This window comes from Ornithorhynchus anatinus, chromosome 16, assembly GCF_004115215.2.
Source record: "Ornithorhynchus anatinus isolate Pmale09 chromosome 16, mOrnAna1.pri.v4, whole genome shotgun sequence".
NCBI classification, from domain to species: domain Eukaryota; kingdom Metazoa; phylum Chordata; class Mammalia; order Monotremata; family Ornithorhynchidae; genus Ornithorhynchus; species Ornithorhynchus anatinus.
The window spans coordinates 18,523,215-18,536,462 of record NC_041743.1 but is presented as its reverse complement, the minus strand read 5'-3'; the positions used below and the strand labels follow the sequence as shown (position 1 = coordinate 18,536,462).

The 13,248-nt window shown below is 45.5% G+C and overlaps 1 protein-coding gene across 3 annotated transcripts in view; it reads right to left on the bottom strand.

Moving 5' to 3' along the window:
- HTRA1 (HtrA serine peptidase 1) overlaps positions 1 to 13,248 on the bottom strand; it is an 80,365-nt gene that overhangs the window by 30,660 nt on the left and 36,457 nt on the right. For all 3 annotated transcript variants that reach the window (XR_003765211.1, XM_029081020.1, XM_029081021.1), the window contains exons 2-3: positions 8,255 to 8,354; positions 7,347 to 7,551 (exon numbers count right to left, since the gene is read on the bottom strand). Coding sequence is in view for 2 of the 3 variants with exons in the window: in XM_029081020.1 (XP_028936853.1) it covers positions 7,347 to 7,551; positions 8,255 to 8,354 (305 nt within the window). In the remaining variant the exon portion in view is untranslated. The remainder of the gene's footprint in view (positions 1 to 7,346; positions 7,552 to 8,254; positions 8,355 to 13,248) is intronic.

Below are 13,248 nucleotides of genomic sequence, written 5' to 3'. Positions count from 1 at the left end.
CTATCAGTTCTTTTGGGGGTCGTCTAAAGTGAGGTATCTGCTGTACGATACTGGCAGATCACTTCACTTCTCTGGGCTCAGTTACCTTATCTGTAAAATGGTGATTAACACTGTGAACCCTATGTGGGACAGGGACTGTGTCCTACCCCAATATCTTGGATCTACCCCAGTTCTTAGTACTGAGTCTGGCGCAGAGTAAGCATTTAACATATACCATAAAAAAAGTGAACAGGGTCCTCACAGCCACCATCTCCTGAGTAAATTAGCAGCACAGTCTACTAAACCTAGTTCCAGTCTAACTCTTCTCTGCCCCTTTCCATTTGCATTGGTAAAAGCAATCAATGGTATTTATTGAGAACTTACTATGTGCTGAGCAATGTATTAAGCACTTGGGAGAGTTCAATCCAACCTTCCTTGCCCATAACGACCACATAGTACAGAGAGGCATCGAAGTCTATCGGAAGATTTCTAATAAATGTTAATCATGTTCTACAGAGATAACAGATGAATCATAGGGAATTACTTTTGGAAACACTTTTATATTTGAAGCAAAACTGGACTGCTCTCAAAGCTGCTCTTATCGTGTTTACCTACAAAATAATAATGTTGGTATTTGTTAAGCGCTTACTATGTGCAGAGCACTGTTCTAAGTGCTGGGGTAGATAGGGGTGATCAGGTTGTCCCACGTGGGGCTCACAGTTTTAATCCCCATTTTATAGATGAGGTAACTGAGGCACAGAGAAGTTAAGTGACTTGCCCACAGTCACACAGCTGACAAGTGGCAGATCTGGGATTTGAACCCATGACCTCTGACTCCCAAGCCCGGCATCTTTCCACTGAGCCACGCTGCTTCTCACAAACAAGAAATACCGCCTCTACTTAGTTCAAGCTCTAGCTGTTCGGGTTCTTGCACTGGCTGTAGGGGCCAACTTTACTACGAGAAACTCATTTCATAACTTGGGAAAGATTTTAGTCTGACATTACCCATGACCCTGGGTCATCTGAGGCACAATGTCGTCAGGTCTGCGGAGCGGAGGCAGCAGTGAGGTAAATGATGAACGTTTGCTTTCCATGTTAAAAAAAAATAGTCTTAATAAGCAGCAAGAGGATGGAGCAGTTTCACTCCAAATGCTAACTGCTCCTAAAGAATTTCTTCTAGCACCCTATGACATCACCCAAAAGGATATGTATCGGGTCAGGGTTAAAGGAGGGGAAAATATGAGAAAGTGAAAAGCCATATGTCCACACATAATGTAAAGCACCAGGGTGGGTGCATTTGACAACAGGAATGGCCACGTTATTAATGGAGGTTCTTGTAAGTGAAATTACAGAGGGGGAAAATGGGATTAAGCAGAATATGTTAGTCATCTAGCTCGTCTCCGCCAGTGAAGGCTTTTCCCTATCCTATAGTTTCAAGAGCCCGTCTGGTTTTGTTGGAAACAATCCTGGCGATGGGGGCTTCCTGAGCTTAGAGACTCGTCTGTGGGATTACTCAATGTACACATTCCTTGGCTCAGTGTTTAGCCCCTAATGACTCTTGGGCCAGCCTACACAATCACACTTTCCTGGTCATATCCCCCAGTGCACAACTAATTCACCCACCACTACAACTGTTGTTTTGGTTTTTTTAATGGTACTTGATAAGTGCTTACTATGTGCCGGGCTCTGTGCTAAGCACTGGGGAAGATAAAAGATGATCCGAATGGACCACAGTCCTTGTTTCATATGGGGCTCACAGTCTAAGTTGGAGGGAGGAAGATTTGAATCCTCATTTTACACGTGAGGTTAAAGGCACAGAGAAGTTATGTGTTCTGCCGAAGGTCACATAGCAGAGTGTGTGGTGTTAGGAAGATTAGAACCCAGGTCCTCTGACTCCTAGACCTATGCTCTTTCCACTAGATCTTGCTAGTTCCCCCACTGTTGTCTTTCAGTCAATCATATTTATTGAGAGCTTTCTGTCTGCAGAGCACAGTAATAATAATAATAATAATGTTGGTATTTGTTAAGTGCTTACTATGTGCCAAGCACTGTTCTAAGTGCTTGGATAGATACAAGGTAATCAGGTTGTCCCACGTGGGGCTCACAGTCAGAATCGCCATTTTACAGATGAGGTCACTGAGGCCCAGAGAAGTGAAGTGACTTGCCTAAGGTCACACAGCAGACAAGTGGCAGAGCCAGGACTCGAACCCATGACCTCTGACTCCCAAACCCATGCTCTTTCCACTAAGCCACGCTGCTTCTCTAAAGCACTTGGGAGAGTATAATATAACAGACACATGCCCTTTCCACAGTGATCTTACAGTCTAGAGGGGGAGATAGTACTATAAATAAATTACAGAAACACACATAAGTGCTGTGGGGCCAGGAGGGGAGATGAAGAAAGGGAGCAGGTCACGGTGACTCAGAAGGGAGTGGGAGAAGAGGAAAGGGGAGCTTAGTCAGGGAAGGCCTCTTGGAGGAGATGTGCCCTCAATAAGGCTTTGAAGTGGGGGAGAGTAAGTGTCCGTCAGATATGGAAGCAGCGTGGCTCAGTGGAAGCAGCCTGGCTCAGTGGAAAGAGCCTGGGCTTCGGAGTCAGAGGTCATGAGTTCGACTCCTGGCTCTGCCACTTGTCAGCTGTGTGACTGTGGGCAAGTCACTTCACTTCTCTGTGCCTCAGTTACCTCATCTGTAAAATGGGGATTAACTGTGAGCCTCACGTGGGACAACCTGATTACCCTGTATCTCCCCCAGTGCTTAGAACAGTGCTCTGCACATAGTAAGCACTTAAATACCAACATTATTATTATTATTATTATTATATGAGGAGGGAGGGCGTTTCAGGCCAGAGGTAGGATATGGGCGAGAGGTCAGTGCTGAGATAGACGAGATCGACGTACAGCGAGAAGGTTAGCGTTAGCGAAGTGTGCAAGCTGGGTTACAGCAGGAGAGTTATGAGGTGAGGTACGAGGTGGCAAGGTGATTGAGGGCTTTAAAGCCAATGGTGAGGAGTTTTCATTTGATGTGGAAGAGTAAGGGCAACCGCTGGAGGTTTCTGAGAGTGGGGAAAGATAGCCTGAACATTTTTGTAGAAAAATGATCTAGGCAGCAGAGTGAAGTATGGACTGGAGTGGGGAGAGAGAGAGGAGGCTGGGAAGTCAGCAAGGATGCAGATACAGCAATCAAACTGGGATAGGATAACTGATTGGTTTAATGTGGTTGCATTTTGGATGGCAAAGAAAAGGCAGATTTTAGTGATGCTGTGAAGGTCAATCCACATGATTTAATGATTGACTATGTGGCTTGAATGTGATGAACTGAACATGTGGATTGTGGTTGTCGTGTCCTCTCATTGGGTTCTAATAATAATAATCACCATAATTATGATATTTATTAAACATTTACTACATGCCAAGCACTGTTCTAAGTATTGGGATAGATACTACACAATCAGATCAGACACAGTTCCTGTCCCACGATGGGGCTCATGGTGTAAGAAGGAGTAGGAACAAGTAGTCAATCCCCATTTGACAGATGAGGAAACTGAGGCACAGAGAATTTAAATGATTAGCCAAAAGTCACATAGCAGGCATGGGGTGGAGACAGGATTATTTATATTAATGTCTGTCCCTCCCCCAGACTGTAAATTCATTGTGGGAAGGGAATGTGCCTGTTTACCATTACATCTTACCCTCCCAAGAAATTAGTACAGTGCTCTGCACACAGTAAGCGCTTAATAAATATGATTGAATGAATGATCAGAACCCAGGTCTCTTGACCCCCCAGTTCTACTAGGCCATACTGCTTTCTTAAGCCACTCAGAGCTACCCATCAATTGTATTCATTTACTGTGTGCAAAGCGCTGTACTAAGCATTTGGGAGAGTACAATAGAGTTGGTAGAGACTCTCCCCACCCACAAGGAACTTACCATCTAGACGGGGAGAAGTCCTCCAAGTGGAATCACAATATATTTCTTACAGCCCAGCAGGGCTTGCATTAACACCAGACCGGTCATGAAACTTCCAACACCAGAGCCAAGGAATGAGCACTGGCATCAAATCAACCATCGGCAACAGAAAACCCAACCAGCCCATCATGTTGGTGCCTGCCTGCAATCCAATACCCCTTTTTCATTTCCTATTCCACTCTGAAAAGCCACAGTATTTTCAGCGGTCTTTCTCTGGCCAGAAACACATGTCGAATAGCGTGCATGCTAGGGTTGTGACTAAACCCTTATGGGCAGCAACAGCAGAACGGAAACATGATGCAAAGCTTCATCTGTTTATCTCTTCCAGATCCTGCCTGAACACGCCACAACCGGCACTCGAGTTTAGTTTACATCTTGGCAAACAAGCGGAAAATATTCTCCATCTCATGTTTGGTGAAGAGAAAGAGAAAATGACCCTACTTCTGACTTTCAAAACTAAACTAACTCGGTGAGTGGGCACTAAGGCTTGGAAAACTCCAAAGGCGCCATCACATAATCCAGCTTTCATCATTCATATCTTCTGAGCAACCGCAGTGTTCTTGTAAATTCCAGAACGGAGTAATAACCAAAAGTCTCAATCCCTGCCTTGAGAAGTCCATGCCTGCCTTTTTTCTCTAAAGGGTCTTTAAGATTCTGAAGACCCTTTACCTACTAGTGTAGCTCAAAGCTATACTAATTATTTCTATTCTGTTCAGCCTGGATTACCCACTAGCGCAAATCATACAAATAATTTCACTTGAAATATTCTGACAATTAAGGCTAATGAGGACATTTTCCACCTTGAATTGTCCAGAAAATTTGTTAGACTTGATCTTTATTTGTTTATGACTATATTTTATGGAGTGGGAAGAATAGCTTGATGAATTAAATAGATTAGTCAATCATCTAAAACTTATTTTGTTTCAACTTTTCCACTTGGTGACTATAAAAAAATGACTGGATTCTGTTTAACAAGAAATTTTGGGGGGAAAAAAACCAGATACACGGGAACATGGGAAGCAGCATGGTGTAGTGGATGGAGCATGGGCCTGGGAGACACAAGGTCATGGGTTCTAATCTCGGATCCACCATTTGTCTGCTGTGTGGCCTTGGGTAAGTCACAACTTCTCTGTGCCTCAGTTCCCTTATCTATAAAATGGGGATTAAGACTGTGAGCCCTATGCGGGACAAGGACTGTGTCCAACCCGTTTTGCTTGTACCCATCCCAGTGCTTAGTACAGTGCTCTGCACATAGTAAATGCTCAAATTCAATTGAATGAACAAATACCATTATTATTATTATCATATATTGATAACTCATATGGCTTGGAATTATATTATCATCTTGTAAGTCTTTAAAGAGTCTTTAAGAGAGGCAGTCATCCTAAGAAAAAGAGCTCTATCAATTTCTAATCTTTTTACCAGTGGTTAAGACATCTTACATGGTCACTAGCTTGTAAGCAATTTTAGGAATCAAAACTTCGGTGCAGAGCATTTTTTGGGAAGGTAACTACAGAAGGGACACAATCCCTGACCACAAGGAGCTTATTACAATCTAGAAGGGGAGGCAGATGTAAAATAATTTACAAATAGGAGAGTGCCTACAGAGTAGAGTATGTGAAACAATATGCACAAATATACAAGAAATACTGAATGCAAGAATGAGTCACCAAAATGCTGATGTGATGATCATGGTTGATGGTGTTGGTAGTTGTTAAATGCTTACTACGTGTCAAGCATTGTCCTCTTGGCTGAGGTAGATACAAGTTTATCATGTTGGATACAGTCCCTTGTCCTTCATGGGGCTCAGAATCTAAGTAGTGGGAGGAGGAGGGATTAAGTGCCAATTCTGTAGATGATGAAACTGAGGCAGAGAGCAGTTAAGTAATCTGCCCAAGGTCACACAGCAGGGAATTGGCAGAACCAGGATTAGAATCCAGGTACTTTGACTCCCAGGCCCATGCTCTTTCCACTTGGCCACACTGCTTCTCATGCACAGAGAGCACCTCATCTCCCCACCCTGGTCTCCCTGTCTTCTGCATAGTATAAGCACTTAACTCTGTACCCCCAAGCACTTTGGTGCTTATTCCAACTCACTCCAACAACATTTCTGTACCTATACAGAACCTATACGCAGTTTCTTCCCCTAACTGTGATTTATTTTATTATCTGTCTCCCTCACTGAGATTGTAAATTCCTTGAGGGCAGGGATCATGTCTACCCACTCCACCACTTTCTCCCAAGAAGTTAGTATAGTGCCTGAACACAGTAAGCGCTCAAAAGATACCGCTGATTGATTGTTTGGATTTACCCAAGAAGAATAAAAATTAACTGGGGAAAACCTCCTGGGGGAGGTGAGATTTCAGAAGGTCTTTGAATGAGGGGAGAGTGGTAGTCTGGGATGGATTTAAAGCAGGAGGGAGTACCAGCTAGAAGGAAGGGGTCAAAGAAGAGTCTGAGGAGGAAAAGATGAGAGCGAGGTGAGCTTGTGGGGAAGGGAGAGTATGAGCTATGATGAAATAAGAGAAGAAAGTGGATAAGAGGGAGGAAGCTGATTGAGAGCCTTAGAGCCCGGAGTTTCTGCTTGAAGTGAAGAAGTACTTAATCACCTTGCTCCCTCTTACCTCACCTTGCTACTCTCCTACTACAACACGGCCTGCACGCTTCATTCCTCTAACGCTAACCTTCTCACTGTACCTTGATCTCATCTATCTCGCTGCCAACCTTTCACCCACATCCTACCTCTGGCCTGGAATGCCTTCCCTCCTCATATCTGACAGATAATTGCTCTCCCCCTTCAAAACCTTATTGAAGGCACATCTCCAAAAAGTCTTCCCTGACTAAGCCCTCCCCTCCTCTTCTCCCATTTCCTTCTGTGCCACTCTTACTCGTTCTTTCATTCATCTTCCCTCCCATCCCCACAGCATGTACGTAAATATCTGTATATATCTGTAATTTATTATGTATTTATTATTTATTTTCTTATATTAATGTCTGTCTCTCCCTCTAGACTCTGAGCTCGTTGTGAGCAGGGAATGTGTCTGTTGTTAAATTGAATTCTCCCAAGCTTTTAGTACAGTGCTTTGCACACAGTAAGCACTCAATAAATATGACTGAATGAAGAATGAGCAACCACTGGAGTGTTCTGCGGAGTGTAGAGCTGTGCAGAACAATACGCAGATTGTGTGCAGAACAATGTGCAGAAAGATCATCTAAGCAGCAGGGTGAAGTTTAAACTGGAAAGGGGAGAGACCAGAGGCAGGGAGACCAGTGAAGAGGCTGCTACAATAGTCAAGCTGGGCTACGATGAGCATCTATACCAAGGTGGTGGCCATTTGGATGAACCGTGTACCTCTTGGAGAGGTAATGGGCCCAGCTTAGCCTGGGAAAGCCACTCACCTGATGATCTATTTTGATTAAGGCAATGTCAGCCTTTTCATCGACATCTTTGATCTTGGCTTCGTATGTGGCTCCGTTCTTTAGCTCCACTTTAACCCGGTGTTTATTGGTCACTACGTGGGCATTCGTAACAATCAGTCCGTCTTCTGAAACGATGAACCCGGAGCCGCTGGCCACGGGAACCTCCCTCTTGGTGAAAGGAAGCCTGAAAATGGAAAGAACCCAAGATCTAAGTTCCCCCAGGGTAGGGATTGTTTCTTCTCCTTCCTCGGTCGCTCCCACACAACTCAGCCCCGAATGAGCTGTTCATAAATACAGGACTGACCGACTGAGGAAGGTCATCATTAAGCCAACTGCTTAATAATAATTATGGCATTTTCTAAGCACCATGCTAAGCCCTGGGGTAGATTCAAGATAATCAGATTGGACACAGTCTGCTTATTCAGACTGTTTAATATATATCCCTGGGTCCTCGGCATACATCTGGTAACCATGGCAATCCAAATATTTTAGGTGTTCATTTAATCTTCTATCTGCTTTTTAAAATGTTGTCATTGACTAAACTTGACACAGATGTGGTCTTTCAAAGGGAAAGGAATATACCCCAGCACCCCTCCTGCCCAGTTTTCAAGGAACCAGGTAAGGAAAATATCCAAACAGAAACAATCCCTAGGACTTCAATGGAAAATTAAGGCCATGGAAACGGAACTTTATAATTTGACCAGGTCATCCAGAAAATCTTTGAAAGAAGGAATTTAAGAGGGTTTTCATGAAGTTACTGAAACTAATTTCAGTCACACTTAAAGAATTTTCTTATCTTAAAGCTAACTAAAAATGAAACATTTTCTCGACAAATGCTATTCACTCCCGGTGGGTTGTCAACTTGGAAGAGGGGATGCTTTCTTTACTTGCGAAACAATTCAATGTGAACCACAGCGGGTGCTATTTTCTCCACAACATCAGCGATGAAGTTGTATTTATGACGCAAACTATTGGGATCCTCTTGGCCTGGAAATGGAAGCAGAAAAATTGTCATCACAATCAAAGGAGAAAAGCGTTAGCTAAATTCAAGAACACAAAATCAGCAGTAGGGAGGTCTTGGGGGTAAAAGTTTGTTACTATTATCATCATCACCACCATTATCATTATTGTCATTATTGTTACATTTGTTAAGAGCTACTCTAAGTGCCGAGGTAGATACAAGATAGATCTGACACAGTCCCTTTCTCACATGGTGCTCACGGTGTAAATAGGAAAGAGAGCCAACTTTACCATCCTGCAGCACAATTCCCTAATCCCCAAACCAACTTTCCAACTCTTGAGGAGCACTGGAAATATGTGACTCAATAACATGCTCAGAGAATCTGTTCAACTTGATCACTAGGGTCAGCAATCCCTTCTCCATCTCCGTTTGCACATCAAATTAAGAGCAAGAGCTTACAAAACCCCTTATGGCCACTAGGGAGCCGCTAAGGAAATGGGAGCTCAATTCTCAATGATATTAATAATAGTAATTATTATTATTATTATTATGGTATTTGTTAAGCACTTACTATGAACCAGGTGCTGTACTAAGCTCTGAGGTGGATGCAAGCAAATCAGGTTGGACACGGTCCATACCCCACATGTGGCTCACACTCTTGATCCCCATTTTACAGATGAGGTAACTGAGGCACTGGGAAGTTAAGTGACTTGCCCAAAGGCACACAGTGGACAAGTGGCAGAGCTGGGATTAGAACCCATCCTCTAATTGTTGGAGTTCCTCAAGGGTCAGTTCTTGGCCCTCTTCTGTTCTCCATTTACTCACTCCCTTGGTGAACTCATCCGCTCTCATGGTTTCAACTACCATCTCTACGCAGATGACACACAGATCTACATCTTTGCTCCTGTCCTCTCCCCATCCCTTCAGGCTCGTATCTCCTCCTGCCTCCAGGATGTCTCCACTTGGATGTCTGCCCACCACCTAAAACTCAACATACGAAAACTGAGCTCCTCATCTTCTCTCCCAAGCCCAGTCCTCTCCCTGACTTCCCTATCACCGTGGATAGTACAACCATCCTTTCTGTCTCTCAGGCCCGCAACCTCGGTGTCATCTTTGACTCGGCTCTCTCGTTCACCCCACACATCAGATCTGTCACCGAAACCTGCCGGTCTCACCTTTATAATATCGCCAAGATCCGCCCTTTCCTCTCCACCCAAATGGCTAGCTTACTGCTATGGGCTTTCATAGTATCCCGGCTAGATTACTGTGTCAGCCTGCTCTCTGATCTCTCTTCCTCCTCTCTCTCCCCACTCCAGTCTATTCTTCACTCCGCTGCCCGGCTCATCTTCCTGCAGAAACGCTCTGGGCCTGTCACTCCCCTTCTTAAAAACCTCCAGTGGTTGCCTATCGACCTCCGCACGAAACAAAAACTTCTCACTCTAGGCTTCAAGGCTCTCCATCACCTTGCCCCTTCCTACCTCTCCTCCCTTCTCTCTTTCTACTGCCCACCCCGCACAGTCCGCTCCTCTGCCACCCACCTCCTCACCATCCCCCGTTCTCGCCTATCCCGCCGTTGACCCCTGGGCCACGTCCTCCCGTGGTCCTGGAACGCCCCCCCTCCTCACCTCCGCCAAACTAACTCTCTTCCCCTCTTCAAAACCCTACTTAAAGCTCCCCTCCTCCAAGAGGCCTTCCCAGACTGAGCTCCCCTCTTCCCTCTGCTCCTTCTACCCCCCCCCCCTTTACCTCTCTGCAGCTAAACTCTCTTCTCCCCCCTTTCCCTCTGCTCCTCCCCCTCTCCCGTCCCATCCCCTCAGCACTGTACTCGTCCGCTCAACTGTATATATCTTCATCACCCTATTTATTTTGTTTAATGAGATGTACATCACCCTGATTCTATTTATTTGCTATTGTTTTAATGAGATTTTCTTCCCCTTGACTCTATTTATTGCCATTGTTCTTGTCTGTCTGTCTCCCCCAATTAGACTGTAAGCCTGTCAAAGGGCAGGGACTGTCTCTATCTGTTGCCGATTTGTACATTCCAAGCACTTAGTACAGTGCTCTGCACATAGTAAGTGCTCAATAAATACTATTGAATGAATGAATGAACCCATGACCTTCTGACTCCCAGGACTGTGCTCTATCCTCTAAGCCATGCTGCTTCCCAGTAACTTCTCTACAATCATAAACTCGGACATTTACATGTCCCTGCTTAGCTGTAGGCAATCCTCCCTTCTGAAGCAGCATGGACAGGAGAAATCAAGACTTTGGCCCATGAGGAGAGAAGGGAAATGCAGAACCAAGAGGTGATGGTGTTGGCCAGAGCAGTAAATTCACGCAGGGGTAGAGTGGCTGGTGGGTTGTGGGGAGGAGGAAAGGGCAAAGCTGGGGGAGGGGTCTTTCCCCTCCCATTCTTCCTTCTCCACTTTCCCAGTTACTCGGGAACACGGGGTGACCTCTAGCATTTGAATCTGCCCCTAAATGAAAGAGACCGTTCTGACAAGGACTAATTTGGAGCTGCATCCAATATTGGGCTTTTGTGGACAACAACGAGACCCACGTGAAATAGGCCTGCCTATTTCAGAAAGCAGAATTACATTCTCCATTCAGGCACTGTGAAAAAAAGATGTTGGCTGTTTCACCCCACCCAGCAGAGGGAGAAGTACTGCAGCTGCATCAGGGGCAGAAATATAAACTCTCCAAAGTACAGGGACTGATTGTTTTTAATGGTATTTGTTAGGTGTTTGCTATATGCCAGGCACTTTACTAAGCACTGGGTACATAGAAACTTAGGTTGGACACAATTCCGTTCCCACATGGGACTCACAGAACTAATCCCCATTTTACAGATGAGGTAACTGAGGCACAGAGAAGCGAAGTGACTCGCCCAGGGTCACACAGCTGACACATGGCTGAGCTGGCATTAGAACCCAGGTCCTTCTGACTACCAGAACTGTGTTTTATCTACTAGGTCATGCTGCTCATCAGACTGCCTGACGGATGTGGCCCACTGGAAATACATGTACTCTTTCAGATCTTCAGTAAGGAAATGAACGGTTCACTGTGATAGCCTAGCAACATGAATGCATCTCCCGAAGTGTTGAAACTTGACTCCCAGTGAACAGCTTTTTCCCCAGGAAGGGAAAGGAACAAAGGGAATGAATAGTTGCATTTAGTAACTAAACTCTGAGTCGCTTTCATTTTGGCTCATTTTCACCATGCAGGGCTCCAAAATTCAGGAGCTTTCTTCTTTTCCAAGTTCTACCCTCTTCTTCATAGACAGCAGGGGATTGCCCCCCTTCCAAAAAGCTTTTATCCCAAGGAGCAGAGCTGACATGCTGCTCTTAGTTTGTCCCAGAAGTAAACTGCCATTAAACCCAGCTAAACAAACCAGTAAATGGCCAACCATTCAAATCACGGATGCACTTTAGCCTTTTCACAATAATCATTCATTCATTCAATAGTATTTATTGAGTGCTTACTATGTGCAGAGTACTGTACTAAGCGCTTGGAATGTACAAATCGGTAACAGATAGAGACAGTCCCTGCCCTTTGACGGGCTCACAGTCTAATCGGGGGAGATGGATAGACAAGAACAATAGCAATAAATAGAATCAAGGGGATGAACATCTCATTAAAACAATAGCAAATAAATAGAATCAAGGCGATGTACATTTCATTAACAAAATAAATAAGGTAATGAAAATATATACAGTTGAGCAGACGAGTACAGTGCTGAGGGGATGGGAAGGGAAAGGGGGAGGAGCAGAGGGAAATGGGGGGAAAAGAAGGTTTAGCTGCAGAGAGGTGAAGGGGGGCAGTAGAGGGAGTAGAGGAAGAAGGGGTGTTCAGTCTGGGAAGGCCTCTGGGAGGAGGTGAGCTATAAGTAGGGTTTTGAAGAGGGGAAGAGAATTAGTTTGGCGGAGGTGAGGAGGGAGGGCATTCCAGGACCACGGGAGGGCGTGGCCCAGGGGTCGACAGCGGGATAGGCGAGACGGAGGGATGGTGAGGAGGTGGGTGGCTGAGGAGCGGAGCGTGCGGGGTGGGCAGTGGAAAGAGAGAAGGGAGGAGAGCTAGGAGGGGGCAAGGTGATGAAGAGCCTTGAAGCCTAGAGTGAGAAGCTTTTGTTTTGCACGGAGGTTGATAGGCAACCACTGGAGGTTTTTAAGAAGGGGAGTGACATGCCCAGAGCGTTTCTGCAGGAAGATGAGCCGGGCAGCGGAGTGAAGAATAGATTGGAGCGGGGAGAGAGAGGAGGAAGGGAGATCAGAGAGCAGGCTGACACAGTAATCTAGCTGGGATATTACGAGAGCCCGTAACAGTAAGATAGCCGTTTGGAGAGGAAAGGGCAGATCTTGGTGATATTATAAAGGTGAGACCGGCAGGTTTTGGTGACAGATCTGATGTGTGGGGTGAACGAGAGAGCCGAGTCAAAGATGACACCAAGGTTGTGGGCCTGAGAGATGGGAAAGATGGTTGTACCATCCACAGTGATAGGGAAGTCAGGGACAGGACTGGGCTTGGGAGGGAAGATGAGGAGCTCAGTTTTGCTCATGTTGAGTTTTAGGTGGCGAGATGTCTTGGAGGCAGGAGGAGATATGAGCCTGAAGGGAGGTGGGGAGGACAGGGGCAGAGATGTAGATCTGTGTGTCATCTGCACAGAGATGATGGTTGAAGCAGTGAGAGCGAATGAGTGCACCGAGGGAGTGAGTGTAGATGGAGAACAGAAGAGGGCCAAGAACTGACCCTTGGGGAACCCCAACAGTTAGAGAATGGGAGCGGGAGGAGGAGCCTGCGAAGGAGACCGAGAATGACCGGCCAGAGAGATAAGAGGAGAACCAGGAGAGGACAGAGTCCGTGAAGCCAAGGTGAGATAAGGTGTGGAGGAGAAGGGGATGGCCAACAGTGTCAAAGGCAGCT